A 22,832-nucleotide genomic window follows, 5' to 3' on the forward strand; every position below is an offset into this window, starting at 1 on the left:
TGTATATATATGAAAATTTTTTCAGATTACGCGATAAAAACTCAAAGTTATTCAATTTATATTTTAGGTTTTTTTTTCTTCATTTTCTATTATCTTTCAATTGTCTCATATTTTTTATTTATTTATTGAAAGCCTCCAAATATGAAAATAATTGAATGGAATTTAATACTTTTTTCAAGACCTTAATTTAAAGAAAAGAATCAATCTTAAGTATACAATATGATTTGAAAAAAAAAAGTAAAGAAAAGGAATTGATTATATCAGTAAAGTTATAAATAACAATAAGTTTTCACTCATTATTGGTAGTCTCAAAGCCATTATACGAAAACGGTAGATTCGGCATGTCTTAAAGCAAAAACGAGAAGAAATCGTCTTATCGTTTCTTACGTTATTACTCTATGGTTTTTATTTGACTAGTAGAGCATACTCTATGTATCATATTAAAATTACAGGACATACGATGGATAAGATTCATGCTGAATTCATGGACTTCTGTTCTGATATTCTCAATAAACTATGAGTATTTTACATTTAATAAAAAAAATTGAAAACTGTACACATATTTTACCTGTGTAAAACAATATTCCTATTTCGAGTGTTATAGAAGTTCTAAACTACTGCAATAATTCATTTTTTCAGAAATATATGAATATCTTGTATTCATCTAGGAAGAACAGTCAGTAAAAGAAGTTTATTTTTTTTGTAAAAGACTACTCAACGAAGCCCTTCATGCTGACATGGAATTGACTCTATTACGAGAGGTATTTCTATTGTTTTAATAGGTCTTTAAAAATAAGAAAGTGCTTTTATTCCTCAATTCATCAGGTAAAAATTCCGTGTGGTATAGTTTCTCGAATGAATGTAAAAATCCAATTGATAATAAAAGGAACATATAAAATACTGGCTAAATGTATCTCAAGGCCTTTTATTTTATTTGCTTGCTAAATAAATGGCAAAATATTAAAAACTATTTTTTTTGTCTTTTCATTGTTAATCTTGGATCATCTTGTCTTGTATTTGTAACCCCAAACCCAACGCCAATACTAGTTCCATCACACGCTTATAATATTTAAAGTGTACATAAAACTTGTATTAACATAAAGCTTTTAAATATTTTTATTCTATTGATGTTAATAATGAGCTTTTGTAAAAACAAAATAGAAAAAAAAATTATGTTAATTTATTGAAATTCCAACTGTGTTTGTTACCGATTAAGAAAATCAAATTACATCTTCATTGAAAAAAACAGCTAGTAAACATCTTACAACGAATATATAAATAAAAAAAAAGCTTTTAAACATTCATTTTTTCATTAAAAATAATCGTATTTTCTTGGAAAAATGTAAATTAAAATTGATTCGAATAAAAGAAAATTTTTTTTTATATTTACAATATAAAAATTAATTCTCAGATTGATAAAAACATATTTTTTTATTCTTAAATTTGAGAATGAAATGAAAGTACGAGAACTTTTAGATTAAGATTGAATTATTATAATGAGAAATAACAAAAAAACTGGATAAAAATTTTCTAACCCTTTGTATGCCTGGTGACGAGAGATGAAATTATTAATTTTAATTAACAAAATGCCACACACTAATACCCATAAAAACAATATATACTAGGTATTGAAACAACTAACTCTGTTATTACTTCATTCATATATTGTTATTGTTAGCGAAATAGATAAGACGTAAATAGAATGAAAAGGTGAACCTATAATAACGAAGCAGCTTTAATAATTCATGATTCAAAAACGACAACGTCGTACATTGTTTACGTAATTTTCGAGTTTAATGAAGACCTTTATTTTGACGTGGGCATCGAAATTTAGAGGTCGCTCAGAATTTTCTAAATTTCCAAGTAGAGTACTTTAGATTTTTGCGAATCTAATTTTTTTTATGGAAGTTAGCATTCTAAAAAATAGAAATAAGGCAAGAAGGACGCAAAAAAATTTAATTTTATTGTAGAAAATAGTGCCACAATGAGAAAAAAAAATTTTAACAAATTAATAATCGGTGATCGTCAATTTTGGTAATTGACAAAAATTTTAAGCGACCTAAAATTGTTTATTATCTGTCGTATGAAGAGAGGGGTCTCTTAAAATACAACATATTTTTAAAGGAGACTAGAAAAAAAATTATTGTTTCAGCGTTCCTGTTGTCGGCCTTGGTCTAAGCTTTACGGTCTTAAGAGTAAATCCGCTACTGCATAAAACACTTGATTATTTTTATTATTATTAAATTAGTTTTTTTGGTTTAAAATGCTTTATATTAGTAATAATACAAACAATAATATTGTACTAACAATAGACCGCTTACAATAACACCAATAACAATCGTAATATTTTGATAAGCATCAGTGCAGAGATAATTGAGATAAATGATATGGTTTATGTTTATGTCTGATGAGTTTCAACGAGACATATCTAGGTACAAATTTACACATGTTTGTATCACCTGAGTACACAGATACAGTATATGTAAATAATCATTTTATCTTGGGGCAAACGGTCCTTAAAATAACAGAGAACGTTTTCCTTTTGTGAAACTGAAAATAGTTGATAGTTTATAATAAATTTAACTCGTAGGCATTTCGAAAAAGCGTTTTACCTATCCATTTCCATAGAGCATGCGCATGTTTTTTTTTAAATCGTAGTTTAGCCCAAAGTTGATTTGAAACCAGTACCACAATTGAAGACAGTAAGAATGAAAAGAAAGGTGATGATAAGGATCTGAGTTATTAAACTTGTAAACATGGAGAAAATTGTGAAATTCGGAGGAGAGCAACGGAAAAAGTAATTATTATGCTTACGGAAAGATTGAAGGTGAAATTAACAAGTGAAATTTACTAAATTTAAAAAATCCCCGATAAATTTTTTCGGGTACGGAGCCCTAAATTCGCACTTGAAACATAGCTAAGAACACTCTTCATTAAATTTCCTTTCACAAAAAAACCACAAAATTAAAATCGGTATATCTGTTTAAACGATACGATGCCTCAGACAGACAGACACACACACACTCAGACAAGCAGACACACAGGCAGACACACCCACATAGCGGTCAAACTTATAACACCCCTTTTTTTAGTTCGGGGGTTAAAAACGGGCCTGTTAGAGGAATATCTTATTTACAAAAGTTACAAAATATACAAAAGTGAATGAAAGCACCAGAAAATGAAACAGGCTCGACACTGACGAAGCCTTTTCGGCAGAGACACACACTACGGCACAAAAGTAGAGCATACGCTGTTCTGATGTCAAAAATCGCAAATAGCTACGACTTTACGCAAAATACGGGAAGGATATTTAATATAAAAATATTGCATAACTTAATTCACTTTATTGTAGAAAAGAAAGAAGCAATTGACAAAATCAGATAGTAAAATCATTGCTCTCACATCGAAGGAGTTTAAAAACAGTTAAGATTTGATTTTACTCAACCTTGCTTATTAAAAAAAAATTCAATTTGACTAATACTTATCGAGAAATACTCAAAATTATTAACGAAATCGTATCTTGTTAATGCTACACCGGATTCAAAAAGTTCAAAGAAACTTTTTGAATAGAAATACGTTATAGAATGTCTTGTGTTCTTCTGTCTGTAGTTAGTTGTCGGAAAAACCTCCGAATTCTGGAATATAATTGTTGGTTATAATACCTTTAACTGCTAACAAACTATAACACACTCTGTAAACGTAATATACATATTGACCGTTTAGTCTATCTCTTGACACAGAAACTTGAAATCTGACTGACTATATTATTGACGTCATTGATTCTGGCTTCCTAACATTAGGTAAGTGTTTATAATGACCAAATATCATAGCGTCATATTGCGTAAATGTTGTGCAATACATAGGTGGTGGATGTATAATGATTATACGTTATGTAATAATAATAATAATTGTTGTTATCAAAACCAACGACCAATTTACTCGCCTTGCGTCACATGTGTAACGGCTTGTGTGATAGTAAATGGTGTATATTCTCTATTGTTTAATAAATTAAGAAATGGCCTCAATACAAAATCGTATGAAATCCATTAAGTATAATTAAAGCTTTAATGATTTTGGTTCGTTTCTGCTAAGTACTACAACTATGATATATAAACATTTTGTACATGTGGTTGAGCATAGTAGATCTTGAACTGGTGGTTGTTAATTTTAATGGAGTTACGAGCGCTGGGATTGTTCTAATAACGCATTTAGTATCGGAGCTATGTTAATAGAAATTGCAATAAATTTCCCGGTGGACTTGTACATTAAATTATAAACTGCCTAGAACTTTTATCATTCTTTTGTAAGGAAGCTTCAGCTAAAACACTCTACGATGGATAAGACTTAAAAAATACAGTATTATTTTGTATAAATCTTACCCATCGTATGTATAATTTCATCTTTATAAACTCTGCAAGGAAACACTCATGACTAGTTCCCCTTTCACAGGTCCGGTCTAATAAATGTACCAAAAAATTAAATGGTTCAGTAACCCTGTCGTTTGTGAGCTTCAGGGAGGCAAGGGCTATGAATTTCAGGGCATCAAATTCAATAAATTCTTGCAAACGTCTAGAGAAAATAGTATTCAGATGTATATCGCAAATTGATTGGATAAATTATATTCTAAGAAATTTTTATTGATTTATAATCGCCTAAAAATGTTTATTTCACAAAACCATTGATTAACCAGGAAAAGAAATTACACCGAATGGCATATCTTTTCCTTAATTGTGTTTATTCAAAATCTTTCGATATCCTAAATCAATAAAATTGATTCATTATTTTGTGGATTTAATATATTTTTTTCAAACAAAACCATAGCTTGTTGACTTTCATTTTCAGCCTATGTATATGTGGTCCTTTGAGACCAAACGCGTGGACTGATTTTAATCGTAATTGCGTTAATCGATTTGTCTATTTAATAGTTCTTCAATGATACCTCACTTAACATAATTCGTCAACTTTCATTGTTTGCTTTTTCAAAATATGGCGTCAGATGGATATTTGCCTTGGATATGGATTGGATATCGCCTCCATACGACTGACATCTGAATCATCAAAATCGGCCCACGTGGTTGGTCTCTAGTGTGCCATATAGGAACATACATACATAGACTGATAAACTCATTACCACTCCTTTGCGTTGCTTTGTCGTGTAAAAAATACTGTTTTCCTTACCCAGTTTCTGTTTCCTTCAGTTTTCAGCTTATAACATACGCTGTTTTTTTTTGTTTTTTTTTTCATTCAAGAACTTGATTATTTATTGAAATTAATCCTAAAAACACTTCAATAAATATTTTATTCCTCTAATACAGATGTTTGTAGTAAGTTAGAAAAATATAAATCACTACTAGTACTCAATAAAATTATGCTTGACTAAATCGAAATTGAATTTATTTCTAGCGTGTAATATTGGCTCAGGGTCATTTCATAAGCGTATAGTATACATATAATATTCATAACATAATACTACTGACTACATAAAATAAAATGCCTACATAAATCTACCTTTTGCAAAAAAATAAAATCCCAGGTATTTTGTACACGTCAAGTATTTTTTTATGTTATTCAAATATTGGATACTTAATATTCTATGATTGATTTCTTTATCGGAAATGAATAAAATTTTATACTATTTGAAGCATTAAGGATGTAAGTTGATAAAAAAATATGATTTTTTAATCCTTTGCTTAATAAGTAGAATTAGGTTATGTTGAAGCATTCGCCTGCACTTACTCGAAGGCCAGAATCTATCTTGTTAATAATACGTCAGTAAAATTCAGTAAAACCTTCCTTAGGGCGGTGCGAAGCTACTTTTTGCAAGCAAAAAAAAAGTTGTGTTACCTGCGTAATCCTTGAAAACCTGCAAAATTTTCGAACATTTTCCATTTTTCTTAATTCAGTTTAAAAACTTATTTGCTGATATTATAGGAGTTGGGTCTCCTCCAAGTTTGCTCAAATTACGATATTATTAATAATTATAATGTGAATCTTGACAACTTGATCAAAAGTCTCAATGGACACAACAATCAAACTGCAAACGTTTTTGAGTAATGTGCGTTGGAATATCAATAATCACTAAGGGGTATACTCAAAAATTTTTTCTGTGTTGAAGTCAGATTGTGTTTTTTAGATGTTAATGTCAAAATATTCACACTACAACACAAAAGATTAAAAATATTTTTGAAAAACGCATGTGCCATTATATTATATAATAAGTTCAAGTTCCCCTCAAGACTTCTGATCGAGATGCCAAGAACATCAAAATTTGAGCAAATTTCACAACAATTTTAGTGCCGGATCCTTTCTCGAAAATAAAAAATAAAAAAGCGTTGTTGTCTCAAAATCGTTATTCCAACAAACAAATTGTTAGGTCATATCATAAAAGACAACAAATTTAAATAAATATGTTTTTAGGAGATGGGAAAAAAATTAATTTAATACAGGAAATTAAAATTAAAATAGCCTATTTTATGATAAATAAATACCGTCTTAATTATAATTAATTTCCGTCGAACAGAAGAAAACAGAATATATATTACAGAATGTTTCAAATAAAAGGGTAAACAAAAATTATTTAATATAAATCTATAACCATTCAATTTTTTTTTTTAAATTACCTAACGCTTGAACTTATTAATTTCTCTGCCGTATAACGCGTAATTTACAGAGATTTCCGTACTGTTTCCTGATCGTATTTAACGATTAAACATTAGTATTTACTAGTATGACAATTTTTTTTGTTTAACAATGGGCTCATTCATCAGAAACAGGCGGGTTCTACCGCGTTCAATTTTAAGCGACCACATAATTAGCGCGTTACTTTGTTAATTGTTTTAACTAAAGGTTCAAAAAAAACCTTATGTTTGAAGTTCATTACCAATTTAATTTTAAATTTGCCTTTTCATGTCTCCTGTTTCCCTGATTCGAGTTTAAAAAGACCTAATTTGTGGCGTACTTTATGGTTAGCCTCTTATTCCGTTTTATAATCTCAATTATGTATTTTAATAAATTAAAACAAAATAAAAAAAATGTATTTTAATAAAATCAAACAAATTTTTTTTGTAAATTATATTCATATATGACTAAGCAATATAATTATTTTGATGAAGTTATTAAATAACTAGTCGACCTTTGAAATCTTATAATCTCACATTTAAATCACAAAGTATTCCCTAAGGGCCATCTTTAGTATATTACTGAAAATATATTATAAAGTTTGAATGAAATTGTTCTCTTTGTACACAAATATAGTGGTTTATGTCAAGGTTGTTTATTTTCACTTGTGATGTATGATGCTTTCTTTATGATTTACTGGTAGATCGTGATTGGGTGTTGCCCGGTATATTTATTTCGAAACACAATGTAGTGAAATGTAATTGAAAAATTGCAATTTTTTATTTATTATTTAACTAGCTTTACATTTGAAATATGATTCGATTTACATTCTTAATTTAGGGAAATTCTATTTATTAAATAAAGTTTTCCTCTTAGTCTACAGCTCCCGACATCTCAAGAGCCGGGGAAGCGCTATCTACTGATTTCTTTAAAGAACAGTTAAAAATAATGTTGTCACTGGCTCTGAAATAAAAAATTTATTATTACTTTAAATAAAATTTAAAAGAAAAGGCCGAAAACTGGTTTCGATATTTTCGAAAGTCTCACTTTTTCGGATGAAGCTGCGCTTCGTAACATTTCATACACTCGTCAAATTGTATTTAAAATTGATTCGAATTACTTAAATAAATAAATTTAAATAATATTTATAAATAAAATAATTAAAAAACCCTGCAAAAAAATATTACAAATATTCCGCTCCACTGTTGGAAGGATGACCGTTTAATCATTAAATTTTGCATGTAAAATCACAACACGTACGTTCGTATAATTAAATTAAAATATATTATTTATTATTTTTCTTAATTGTTATTTTTTAATGTGCTATTTTTATCTTTTGCATACAGGGTGCATAAAGAATCATGTACCCAAAAGCACACATAAAATAACGGTTTTTTGAAATACAAAATTGTTTTCCTTGAATTTGACCTAAAAATCCATTTTTATACCATGTATATGAAATATACTAAGGTATAGTAAGTTTAGTCCCAAAATTGTAACGCTTAAAAATATTGATACTATAAACAACCTTTGTGTATAGGTGTTCATAAAACCACCTAATTAGTCCATTTCTGGTTGTCTGTCTGTCTGTCGTCTGTCTGTCCGTCTGTCATCACGATTACTCCAAAACGAAAAGAGACATCAAGCTGATTTTTATAGCGTGCTAAGAACGTAAAAAGTGAGGTCGAGTTCGTAAATGAGCAACATAGGCCAATTAGGTCTTGGGTCCGTAGGACCCATCTTGTAAACCGTTAGAGATAGAACAAAATATTAAATATAAAAAATGTTCCTTATAAAAAATAAACAACTTTTGTTTGAAACATTTTTTAGTAAACACCACTGCTTGCTTACCCGTGAGAGCGCAAATTGTATAGCATGTATTATATGGGAATATCAGCTATATATGTGTGACATGTATGTATGTGTAATGTGGCAGAGTAATCAACACTGTCTATACATGATATTTCAACAATTAACTCAGTCAATTGTTTGTTTTCACATCGCCATTCTGAATGTTATTGATATTAACACTTTCACAATGTCAGAAGTACCATATAAAGAAAGTTCTTCTTTAATTTGACCATGCACACTTGTTTCCACGTGCGCGAGCTAACAAATAAAACCTAGTGTAATAATTATCATAATTTAGTAAAATATAAGCTGTTAGCCATGAATGGTGTAGTAGTACCTGTAACTGGTATGGTAATCAATCCATCAACAACAAAATACATCTTTTCTTTTTTTTTTTTAAATTAATTTTTTTCAATCATGATCTTACTTTTAAAATTCCCAATGGATTTTATAACAAAATAAACATTCATTACATAATAGTAAAATAACTAGTAGTACATAGTACGTTGTTTACAAAACAACACAACAATATGTCTAAGGAAATTAGTGATTTTGATAGTTTATTAAGTAAACTTAATGATTTTGGAAAATATCAAAAGTTGAATTTATGTTTAATGTGCTTAACAGCACTTTTAACTGGAATGGCATCACTTAGTTTTGTGTTTGTTGCAGGAATACCAGAATATAGGTGAGTCGGTTTGAAACATTTTTTCTATACACCACTGTTAATCCGTGAGGGTGCAGGGTAACTTCGACTAATGCTCTTGGAAAAGATTCTCGAAAAAACAAAATCTTGAAAATTTTTGAAAGTTTCGAAAATCAAAACTAAGACCGGCCGAAAGGCGACCGTAATTTTGATGGTTTTTGAAACTTTTCGTACTTACTAACTTAGCAATATAACATTTTTGGATGAAACATTATGGTAATATATCTCGTAAACGAAGCGCCTTGTTAGGTATATTTTTAGGCCAAGAATGTTTGTTTTCATGTCTGCAACCAATAAATTAAGGTTACTTAACAACCTATATAGTGATTTGTCAATAAATTTCTTTCATATGTGGCAAACTTCTACAAATCGTCGAAACTTTTACATTCGAACTTTTACGAAAACGTCTTTTTATTTACAAACTGACTTTTTCAAGTGCCAAACAGGAGAATCATTGCAATTTCAATTCATTATGACCTCCAGCATACAGAGAATCCACCATCATAGCGTGCTTAGGAAATTTTTAAGAAGCACATTAGTATTTGTGTTCTAATTTTATTAAAGTTTCTTTACAGATGTCGAATACCACTTTGTGATAATGAAATTGTGACAGAATATATTCCTGAATGGTTAGAAAATGTTGCACCATTTAAAAATGGATTTCCAAAATATTGTTCGCGTTATGAGTTAAAAAATGAAACCTTTATTGATAATTATTTAAATGTATCTTGTCCAGTCGACAATTTTTCTAAGGATAAAATTATAGAATGTGACGTAGATGACTTAGTATTTCCAGATCGACATACAACAATTGCAAATGATGTAAGTTTTAATATATTTAGTCCAACTATATTCGCCAAAATCGTCACAATCCAACATTTTTATCTAAAATTGTTCTTTAACATACCTAGAATCGAATGTATTATTTAGTGTTTTTGATAATATTCTGGAAAAAGTACTTTTTGGGGCGAATATGATTGGGCTTATTAGTATAAGTTATATTTAAAGTAATCAATATTTTAAGTTTATTTAATAGTTGCAAATACTTTGTGAAAATAATCAATGGAAACTATCGTTGGTGGGGACGTTTAGTTCTTTGGGTATAATATTAGGTGGACCAATTTGTGGATATATTTCAGACAGGTTAGTATCAAAAACATTTTTATAAATTACACAGGGAGTTTGAAAAATAAAAGATAGAAAAATACAGGCAATTCTACATGGAATTTCATTCAAAAAGTCCTTTTGCAGTTTTGCAATCCAACGTATTGTTAACGAGATATGCGTTAACTAATAATCGTTTGTAATTTTTAAATTTATCAATGAATATTAATCAAATTGAAATTTTAGCCCATACAATTTTTCTTCTATTCCTTCTAAGTAAATAATAACCAGACTTTTACATTGATTATTATTTATCTAAAAAAATATTTATTTTGGAACGTTAATATATCCGTAAATACAATAAATGGAGACACAATTTTTTGAAGGTGAATTGAAATAAGTTTTTTTTTTCTTTTTGGTGGAAATTGCGGGTATTATACTGTTTGTAATTAATTATCCGGGACCGTACGAAGCTACATTCAATTAATGCCACATTGTGACACAAGATTTCACAGTTATAATCTAGCTAGCTGGATTATAATACGGATGTAATTACAAAGTTAAGACTGATATTTTTTTAGGATGAACTTTAGCCTCTAAAGAGATATACGTTGTAATAACAAAAGTATTTTGGTAACCTTGAATTTAACTTTCGACCTTCCAAATCATTTTAAACTAGGCATCTCACAACTGAAAATATTTTTAAAACATCAATAATATCTTATTTGATTTATTAACGATCCTGAAAATGAAAGATAAATCGAAATTCATTACAAGCTGTGTTTTACGCCTGAAAATGTGTAACCACTGTATATTAACTGAATGCTTCTTCATGAAATTCGACAAAACTCATAATGTTGTATGTTTGAAATGATTGAAATAAAAAACGTCAAAATGATTTTCTGTTTTAAGATATGGTCGAAAAAAAGTTTTGGTCATCACTGGTGTTTTAACATCAGTGTTTGGTATATTAAAATCATTTTCAACAGTTCTTGAAGAATATATTATTTTGGATTTACTCGAAACAATTGCTGGTTTTACATTGTACAGTACAGCATTTATCATTGGACTTGAATTAGTGGGACCGTCTTATAGACTTTTGGCTGCCACAACAAATAATGTATGTTTATCAGTAGGCCGAATACTTCTGGGTGTTGCAGCATGGTATTTTAATTCATGGCGGACTTTTTTAAAAGTATTATATTTGCCTGGTCTGTTAATTGTATTTTATTGGTTTTTGATACCTGAGTCAATAAAATGGTTGATATCAAAGAAAAAATATGATGAAATAAGAACGACTCTTAGCAAAATTTCTAAGATCAATAAGCGGCCGTTACCCGAGAATTACGAAATATTTTTAAAGGTAATCTTATTATATGAACGGATATAAAGTTTTGAAAAAATTTTTGCTATCCAATTTCTCGAAAATGAACAGATTTTTACATATGTTTATTTATATGGACTTTTTTCTTTTTTTTTTTTTTTTTTTGGAACAAGTAATCACACCTTTCTAAATTGAGTAATTTTTATTATTTCAGAGTGAAGAAAATAGCAAAAGTACTGAAGAAGCTAACTTTTCAAAACTTTTAAGAAACCGGACCCTATGTTTACGATTTATCAACTGCTGTATTTTATTTTTGGGAAACAACATCATATTTTTTGGTTTATCCTTAAATTCCGTTACGCTGACAGGCCATAAATACATAAATTTTATTATAATTTCAATGGTGGAAATTCCTGGTAACATTTTATGTGCAATTTCTTTAAATCGTTTCAGTAGACGATTAACACTTGGCGTTTCATATTTAGTGACTGGAATATGTTGTATTTTGCTGTACTTCATATCGGAAGGTGAGTAAGAAATTAGTACGGGATTATTTTGTGATTTCAAATATTATAATTCGTTTTAGGTGATTATGTTAAAGTAATTATATACACTATTGGAAAACTTATGGCTACGATTGCTTCGAATACAATGTTTATATTCATAACAGAAGTATTTCCTACGTCAGTTCGGCATTCAACTTTAAATATATGTTACGCTTTTGGTGGTATTGGAAGTATGTTAGCGCCGCAAACACCACTGTTGGTACGAATGCAAAAATTTTTTTTATTCCTATATTTCTATGTGTATACAGACTCTCCGCCAATAACTTCTTTTTCGGGAAATATACAGCCGTTTACTTTAGAATTTAAAGATCGATAAAAAATCCCTTTTGAAAAAGAAATTTTAACAAGTAAAAATTACAAAAATTTAAAAAAACCCCGTCAAATTTTTTTTTTTATTTTTTACAGGCGTTTATATGGGATCCATTACCAGTTTTTACATTTGGATTTTTTGCAATTCTTGTCAGTTTTTTAACAATATTTTTTCCGGAAACATACAATCGGGAACTACCGGATACAATTGAAGAATCAGCAAATATATCAAAGACTACAGTCACCAAATTGTAAATTCGAAAAATAAATTGTGATAACAAAATTAAATATTTTTTACTTGAAAGTTGGTAAATAAAACATCTGAGGGAGAAACACATATTTTAAATGATATCCATAAGTTTTTCGCTTTCTGATTCACGACAAGTTTCTTTTAATAACCCACAGTTTAAGAGTGTATAACAATTACTTAAACCTGCATGCCAACTTAATAAAGTAATGAGTAAAAGAAACTTGCAACCTTATATTTAGTTTAATGATGATTAAAACGACGGTAAACAACACCCGCGCATTTCCCAAAACATATAAGGTCTCGAATACGAACGAATTAATGTAAAAATGAAATCCTTATAACAACAAAATGTTTCATAATTATGCATATTTTCTAAATAAAGCCAATGTAATGAAAATAAAAGAAATTTAATATTTTAATGTAAGGTCTCTGTACAAATTATAATATACGTCATCGGTTATGATCACAGATTGTTGTTCGTTGGTCATTAACATTGATTTCTGGTAGCCCGTTGAATAAGCTTTTTGAATTTTTCCGGGAACCTAGGTCTAAGTAGCAAAGTAGGTTAGCTACGTCTTAGTAGCAAAGGGGGTTAAGCCACTGAACTATTATTTTTAGCAGTATTCGAATGGCTCTTATGCTTTCAATAGTAAAACGATTTAAAAAATCTAAACTACTTAATTGGACTTTCAAGGGCCTCCACAGTGATCACACATTTAACTCCATAACTTAGTCTTTTATTTTTTACAATAAGCTATTTGACAATATATGAAAGAAAATTAATATAATAAGCGATATTTTCATAGATTTTAAAGTTACAGGCCGTGATATGACAAAAAGTAACGAATTATTAGTTTAAAAAAAACCGGGAAAAATTGTTCACTTTTTTTCTCGTCATAAAAAACAGTTTGGATTGGCTGTCGTTGTGAGCTGTCATAAGATTTAATACGCGTATATAAAAATGCGATATGCAATATTACAAGCTTTTTGACTCATTTCCTAATACGTTTTATCAAAGGTATCAAATGTTTTTCTCCAATTTTCACCATGAAAATTTTTCATAGAAGACTACCAGCGCTCACCTGACACATTTAATTGATACGTAAGGATAGTAAACAAAAACCGTTGGACTATCAATTATTATTTAAAGTTTAACTATGAAGAAAATATCATCTCATTATTATTTTATTCATATAACTAAACTAGTAAATAATAATAATATAAATAAGTATCTATAATTTATTATTTTAATGAATTTATACATTTTACAACAAATATTATATACCATATTATTATTATTATTACGATTTTATAATTAATGACATTGTTAATAATTATGAAATTTGAGATGATTTTATTTATTCCTCCTTCTAAAGCACAAAGAAAATTAATTGCTTTAACAAAATTCTATAATACATTCTTGAAATAAAAGGTAGATTATATATAAATTAATGGAAGGTTTTTGATTTGAAAAATGTTATCTGGCGCAACGCACATCAATTGTTTTGATTTCTTCAAACAATATTTCTACCTTATTTCGATAGTATTTTTTTTCATTTCCTTCCATTTTTTAAATTTTATATATAGTCTGTGTTTATATGAATACAAATCTGAAAATCCTTTGTCAATGGGGTCGGGAAGAGTTATTTAACCTGGAATTTTTTTTAACGAATATATCGACGTTAGCGTGATTCAGAATTATTGAACAAAGCTAGAAATGTTGTTTGAATGCATGCCAACAATTTATGTAAGTTGTGAGAGGATTAAAGATCCAACCAAAGTTTTTTTTTTCACTATACAAGTAAAGAAACCAAAATTTTGTGTTCTTCAGCACTTTCCAATTAAATTCCAAAACATTTTTGGTATTATTATTTTTAGGAAAACAAACCGAAGTAAAATTCAAATATTTAATCCATAAAAATAATCAGCAATTGAATTTTAAGGAACTGAATCTACGTAAATTTCTAAAGTCGACACTTAATGACCGTTCACTATATAAGTACATATTAAAAATTGTAATTAATTTGAGTTCAAAGTTATGATAAGATTAAATTATAAAAAATTGAACTTTTAGTGCTTTTATCTTGTCAGCAGTAACCAGTTGTGACGATTGTATCTACCTTCATTTGAACTTGTCCAGACATTCAAACAAACAAAAAATAAATTTAAAAAATAGTGTGGGAAGAAAAGTTTTAACACTCGTATAGGTTTGTATGTACTACGTTCGTTTAATCTAGATTTTTCTGCCCATTTTTGTATTGACATTGTGAACCCTGAGCTTTGCTGATTTTAAGGTCAAAGAAAGGGAATTTTTGTCACAATAAGATGTCAATTTATTTGTACAAGACTTTTAATACACTCTTTGTGCCTTGTATTCTACTGGCAGACACTGCCACGCATTACTAAGGCTGAGGTTCTTGTTATATTACAATGTAACTATTCAAAGTAAACAGTTTGAAGACACGAAGACCACCATGCTTTTTTACATAGATGCCATTTGCAAAAAAACATGGCGACCTCCGTTACCGTTACCCCATAATACAATGAAATTATTATTTACAAACGAAAGCGGAAACGTTAAAGCTGGAAAAAGAATCCACTGGATTAGGATTTGAAAGGGAAGGACTTTGAACATTAAAATAAATAAATTATAATAAATATATGATATGCTAACACAAAAAATTGAAAAAGTAAAAAAATTTAATTTCACTGTATTTCGTTTATTAAAAAATAAATTATGGTTATATCTTAGCCTCAGCAAAATGTGGTGGTTATGATATTAAATTGTAGCTTATATGAAACGTTGGTATTTTTAACATAGCGCCATCGATTAACTACTTACTCAATTCAGTCAGCAGATATCGCCATCTGTTAGAATCGTTTGGAGCTAACAGATAATTGTGACTGTCAAATAATAAACAAATAATTTGCAATAAAATAATATTGCGACTATAAAATCAGATGTAAGCTACCCTATCGTTCAAGTTGGACCAAATTGCACACGGTGTGCAAATCAAATTTAAAATCGGTTCAGTGGTTTAAGAGTCCATCGCGGATAAAAAACGTGACATGTAATTTTTATATACAATAAAGATTTACCTTCAACAAATGAGTTACACACTGTACAGTATATAACAGCACTATAAAATATACTCTAATTATTGCATTCATTTAAAACATGAAAGCGAACAAAACTTTCATATTATGTGGTATTATTATTTTTAATCCCTTTAGAAACATAGAAATAGAATAAAGCAGATACTACATGTATAACTCTCTACTAACTACATAGGTATTACAAATATAAAATAGAGTACATAGCAGTAGTAACAGTAAGTACATAGGTAAACATATTATGAACAGTGAAAACTACATACGTAATATACATACATACATACATACATACGTACAGTTGTACTGTATAAAACTAGGTACCTACAATTGTTAGTTTTATGAAAAGCACATCAGGAGGCATGCATAAGGCATATAAAAGGCTACAAAGTATATACAGGGCGTTCTGTTATTAACTGCAGATCGTTGGCCTACAGAATAAGCTCATAAAGACGAAGGAAAAAGTCATTTACCAATTTTGGATCTGAGCCCTAATTTGGGCGCTACAGGTATGACAAAAATTGATAAATTGGTAAATTCACTGACTATCATTCGATAACCAGTAACCAATGAAAATCAGTAGATATTAATAAATGTCATTTGATAATATTCAACTAAAGAAGGGGTATGAACTGATTTCAATTGGTTTATATTATTTTGGAAAAAACATTTAAAAATACCTATTTTATTATTTCATTGGTTTGATCAATTCCCACTTTTTTTTATTATTATATTTTTGCAAGAAAACGAGAATTAGATTCTTAGTAAAAAAACAAATAACGTCACAAAGTAGGCGTTTTTTGTTTATTTACGCTAAATTAAAAAAAACTCTTTTTGTGACGTTATTTGTTTTTTTACTAAGAATCTAATGTTTTCTTGCAAAAATATAATAATAAAAAAAGTGGGAATTGATCAAACCAATGAAATAATAAAATAGGTATTTTTAAATGTTTTTTCCAAAATAATATAAACCAATTGAAATCAGTTCATACCCCTTCTTTAGTTGAATATTATCAAATGACATTTATTAATATCTACTGATTTTCATTGGTTACTGGTTATCGAATGATAGTCAGTGAATTTACCAATTTATCAATTTTTGTCATACCTGTAGCGCCCAAATTAGGGCTCAGATCCAAAATTGGTAAATGACTTTTTCCTTCGTCTTTATGAGCTTATTCTCTAGGCCAACGATCTGCAGTTAATAACAGAACGCCCTGTATATGTTTACATATATGCGGGTTGGTGTATTACATCTATGTAGAGAATACTTGGTTGTATTGGTCAGAAAATTGAAGCGACGCACGATAGGCAAAATAGATACCATTTTAGTCCCCGAACTAAAAAAGGATAAAAATACAGGAGTGCAGAAAAATGTTTAATAGAGTTCTGAATAATGTACATTTCCTTCAATCGCCTCAAAAAATAAATCATTTAAAAAAATTAAAAACCCGACTGTATTAAATATAATCTGAAAGGAAAGAAACAAATCCAATAATTTACAAAGCAACTTGGACAGTCAGAGCCCATTATTGGGAAGATTTGAGCCGGTTTGGATATTTATGGTTCAGCTCAAAATAAATCGAGTAAGTCAATTTTATTTTATTACAAAGTTGTTAGGTGTGAGCGATTTAAATTATAATATTTTTCTTAAATTGATGTTCAGAAATGAATCAAATTGTCAATATTTTGTAAATCTTGAGAGTAATCAAATCATTGTAGTAAACAAATAACTTCTTTTGTAGTAAACACAATTTTTTATCTACATTTAAAAGAAGCCTCTGGACAAATCTTGGTATGAGACACCCTAGGTGCAATAGCTACACCAATTAGGTAATAATTGTTTTACGTAGCAATAAGCAGAGATTGAATTTGAACTATTACCTTTAGCGCATAAAAAGAAAACCTTCAGTGTGGAAAATATCATTGATCAAACGATCACGTAGCCCTCAATCATTATATAGAGATCGTTTGAGTGCTTCACACCAAATTTTTTAGTAGGTACTATATTTATGTAGTTTGTTACGTGGTTGTTGTTCTTGTAGGTTTCTGTTTCATTTCGAAAACATGGTAAAAGACTAATGAAATTAATACAAGGTTTTACATTTTGTTCATTAATTAATTTTAATAACGTGTTTGTTACAAGTAGATAACCTACCTACCTTTATATTTTAACTTTATATTTATATTTATTATGATTCCGTACCATTAATAATTAGCTATTGAGGAGTTTTAGAAAAATTACGTTTGGCTCTAACTGAAATCACATATCCAATAATAATATGAGAAGTGTGCATACTTTCGTACATACTTTTTGTTTGGGAACAATAAATTTGAAAGTCAAAGTTTATTGTTGCACTGGTAAAGGGAAAATAAGTACGACCTTGACTAAGATCCCTACATCCTTCAAATTTCGGATATTTTTCATCCAATAATACATGTATCTTCTACTCAACTTGTTTGCAACAGATCTCCGAAAGTAAATTGATGGTAAATTTTATATGTGTGTTAAATACTTAAGTGAATATTTAAGTTAATTTGTAGATGGCTGTGCCTACGAATTAACTGATGCGATTTCTTTTAGCATACAGTGGCACTAGTTGGCGGGGTTCAATTAGTAGTCGCATTGCGTTAGTGGGCGAAAGATTCAAACGGTTCTAATCGTATCTCATTCGTTTATTTTCTACCCATATTTTAATACATTCCGCCCCTCAAGAAAACCTTCGTAAGTATTTGCAAAATAAAAAATCCACGTTTTGGAAATTTCACAAATTTTTGCTGAAATATATAGGTATTGTAAAGTGTAAGTTGCATGTATGAAGAGGTTGTATGGCATTCACATCCTTGAACCTAGAAACACAGGTTAGTCGAACATTTTTCAATTACCAAGAAAATATTAACGTTATCACTATAGACGTAAAAAACTACGAAAAAACAGAAAATATTCACCGGCATCTTAGGTGAATAATTTCTATCTAGCCAAAACCGTATATATAACTTGAAAAATCATAAAACATAAAAAAGTGAAATTCAAAATAATTCAAGAAATCACCAATCATTTTCTAGATTTTTTATCTTAATCAAACTATAAATTGATCTTGATACAAGTTATCGATTGGCAGAAGGTAAAACAAGTTGACTTAAGTAAAATAAAATCTATATTGGTTAGGAGAAACTTTAAAAATTAAAGGAAATTCAAGAGATATGCTAAAGTGATTTTTTTAAAGATATTTCAATCCATTTGCAAACTTAGTATACATTATTACACACAAAATTTCAAAACGTTTTCCCAACCTAGTACATTTTAAATTGAGTCTCTTCACTGTTCAATAAAAAAAAATTATTTTAGACCTTTGAATAATAGCCGACAGTTAATTCATAACAAATTAATGATTGTCTGGATAGTAAGCAGCATTGTTATTATACCTAATCATAGTCATTACATTTATCTACTAATTATTCATGTGCAAATCTGTTATCATTTCTCCCTTGGATATAACAAACAGATATACTTCACGAGTAAAGGGTTGATCAGTTAGATATTGCCACGTAAATGTAAGAGGTTGAATAAAAAAAGATGTTATCACTTAAAGTCTTAATAAGTTAAGACTTTCATCCATCTGTTTCCTGAATAAAAGTAATTTTTTTATGAAATATAAAAGGTTTACTAATATCTCTCCTAAAGGTTGTCAAGATAAATGTTGGCAACGGTGCAATCATATACCTTCGTATTTGCAATAAAGAAAACATACAGTTCAATAAATTAACAGATGAACGTAATCACTATCATCAACTTATAGATATGCGATAATAGTGAACGAAAAGAGGCATATTTTTTTTAATACTTTTTACTTTCGAGGGGACCAAAAGTTAGCTGGTCAGCGATAAATTTCAAAAAATTTTACTCTTGACATTTTACCAACGGTAGTCAACATTTTTCTACGCAACCCATTGCAGAGATATTGGTTTAACTTTGATATTTCATAAAAATAACTCTCATTCAGTAAACAGATGAGTGAACGTCAATCTTAATTCGGATCTTAGAAAATTAATCTGGCAAATCTCAATAGGTAACTGAGAAATCTAATCTACTGGTACGTCGAATGTTTTTGTCAAATAATTACAATTTCTTCAATATTTGTACAATATACTTATATAAAAATCCTAAAATATGACCTATTTTATGAAAAAATTATTAATCTTTAATGCAAATTAAAATTTCAATTTCTTAAATAATTCAACATAGCTATATTCTAGAATATTTGACATTTTATATATGAGATATTTCGAATTCAAATAATTCATAAAATAATAAATATTATACATTCGAACTATGATTAATTAATTTAAATTTTATCGACCTATTTGTTTATATTCTCTATTAAGTATTAAAATGAAGAGAATAATAATATTGTGTATAGCTAAGGACAAATAAGTTGTCATATATGCCATTTTTCGTTCCCAGAGAAATTTTGGGATTTATTATGAAATATAATTAACCACAGGTTGTCGTAAAATACTTTTTGGGAGTTCGAGCAACGAAAAAAGCTTTTTCTTTTAAAATTTTCTAATTTTGACGTACGAACTTTTGAAGTGAAGATACTATTCACATCATTTTTAGGATGCCATCAAACTGCAATTTACTATGAAAAATTATATTTAATTTCCCTGCTAGAGCAAAATATACCTACACATATATTTTGATTTTTTAACCTCCGATCCAAAAAGAGCCGTTTGACTTCTTTATGTGTCTATCTGTCTGTCTGTCTGTAGCTCCTAAACGCATGAATCAATTTTGAATTTGTTTTGTTTCGTAGAAAGGTAATTAAAAGGAGAGTGGTCTTAGCTATGATTCAAGTGCGAGTTTAGGGTTCTGTACCCGAAACAATTAAAGAAAAGGCAGAATATCTTCAAAATAGGTTCAATATGGAAAACGCTATAAGAAAAATAGTAATTTAATGAGCCTAGGATTGTGCGCCTAAAATAAATGTAAATTTCCCGTGTAAATATTGTGTATAATTTGTGTATAGAAATATGGAAGGTCTACTAAGTGTATGAACAAATTTTTTAAACAATAGTTGTTTTTCTATATATCTATCCACAATGACTTTAAAATCGTATCAGAATTCTATAATGTCCGATTAAAAATCGGGGATAAACATCTGACAAAGGTCTTTAAAACGAGCCTATTAAAATAAACCTGATTGGAAGCTCCATTTCATTATTTATACGAAAAACTTTCCAGAATATTTAAAATCATTTACGAATTAAAAATTTTTACAATTATTATTTATATTTATAATTTTACGTCACTCAAAAAATTCAATTATATTGACAAGTACGTATACGTCATAATTGTCCATTGCATCATAAATAAATATGATTTTATCATACATATAAAACAACTTGATGTCAGAATCATTCCTTTATACGACAACAGCTTGTACAAAAGACCGAATGAGAACTATCGTTGTGAATAATTTAAATTTAATGTAATATAAACTGTATGTATAACAGAATGGTCATTTAGATTCCTCTGAAACTAATATTTAGAGGTATATTATATACATATTCCGACTACTTACATGTATATTGGATGTTCCAAAGAACAACATGAATCTCTCCAGGAAATACTAGTAAGAAAATGATATTCCTATTGGATGACAAGTTAGATTTCAGCACATGTGATACGGGATTTTCTAACGCATGTTGCATATGTGTCGAATATTTCGTGCGTTAGCATATTCCTGAAGTATACGGTAAATATTTATTGAATTAATTCTTTGCAAATTAAAAATGACAATTTTGTTAACATACTTACGTTATAGGTACACGAGTAAGAATGCTTTCAATAAAAATTATAGCATAAATAAATGAGCAAAAAATTATTTACGAATACGTCACATTTATTAATAAACTTATTATTAAAGAAAATTAATAATTATTAAGTATTTTCACAATTATTATCACAAAAATTTTAACAAAATTAAAAAGAATGACAGTTTAACATTTTTGACAAATAAATTTCAACGAATATTGTACAGAGGCGAGTATCTGTAAACTGTGAAGTCAGAATTATATGAAGTTATTTATCATTTAAACCGAGCGTTTGGTTATAGTTTTCAGCAAAATGTTTTAACATATGGGTTTCAAAATTTCAAAAAGTCCGTTTAGGAATTTTCCATATGGCATAAAGAAAATCAATGGTTTTGGAAATTAAAAAAATAAAATTTGGTCTTGAATGTAAATGAATGAAACAACCAGAAATTAAATTTTGTCGATCATAATTGTCGTCTTGAACAACCTGTATATAAAGACCATTATATGATGATATACAGATGTAACAAACGTCTGGATAAATTTTGGTTTCATTTAATAATAATAATGGACATTTTCCATAAAGACGTATAATTCCACTCATGCGTAGTTAAATGGAAATAAATATGATTTATATTGTAAATAATCCCTTTAGGATAATTTTCAGGAAAATTGTCTAGCCAATGCCCAACTATGTCAAAAACTAGGTTACCTACTCAAATTTCAATGAAATTTTTAATAAGATTTCACGATTTTTGATGCTATCAATTTTTATTAATTATTTCCATTCTTACGACTGTATTATGACAATGCATAGTTGAGGCTTCAAGATTATCCTTAAATACACGAATGGAAAACTAAGCACAGAGAAAACAAAATATTAAAATGCTCTGTTTCGTTCTGTAAGCACAATTTTATTTAAAAATAAACAAATCAATGCACATCAAAGAGTATTCAAATCCATCTAAATCCATATTATATTATGTGCTTCGGGGTAAACATGACTATATGTTCTATGTCCCAGTTACACGATATATATATAAAGTGCAATCCTATTTTATACGCGACACGACACGAGACTCTTATGTACATAATGATTACTGAATACGTGTCAAAAATACTACTTGTACGCCTACGCCACGTGTACAGATTGTCCATTATGCTATCATCTTATGC

General features: G+C 28.7%; 1 protein-coding gene across 1 annotated transcript; it reads left to right on the top strand.

Annotated features, from left to right (window-relative positions):
* The first annotated feature begins 8,975 nt into the window (after positions 1-8,975).
* Positions 8,976-12,811, top strand: LOC123300355 (organic cation transporter protein-like). Its single transcript, XM_044882922.1, has 7 exons — positions 8,976-9,157; positions 9,751-9,997; positions 10,212-10,318; positions 11,192-11,642; positions 11,818-12,130; positions 12,190-12,368; positions 12,575-12,811. Exons 1-7 carry the CDS (start codon positions 9,000-9,002, stop codon positions 12,731-12,733), a joined length of 1,614 nt encoding a protein of 537 aa, XP_044738857.1. The 5' UTR covers positions 8,976-8,999; the 3' UTR covers positions 12,734-12,811.
* Positions 12,812-22,832: the final 10,021 nt, after the last annotated feature.

Source organism: Chrysoperla carnea, chromosome 5 (genome assembly GCF_905475395.1).
Source record: "Chrysoperla carnea chromosome 5, inChrCarn1.1, whole genome shotgun sequence".
Taxonomy (NCBI): Eukaryota; Metazoa; Arthropoda; class Insecta; order Neuroptera; family Chrysopidae; genus Chrysoperla; species Chrysoperla carnea.

Coding starts and splice junctions, on each gene's coding strand:
- LOC123300355 (XM_044882922.1), top strand. CDS start 9,000: ATGTCTAAGGAAATTAGTGATTTTGATAGTTTATTAAGTAAACTTAAT. Junction 9,998..10,211: donor ATACAACAATTGCAAATGAT/GTAAGTTTTAAT, acceptor TTTATTTAATAG/TTGCAAATACTTTGTGAAAA. Junction 12,369..12,574: donor CGCCGCAAACACCACTGTTG/GTACGAATGCAA, acceptor TATTTTTTACAG/GCGTTTATATGGGATCCATT.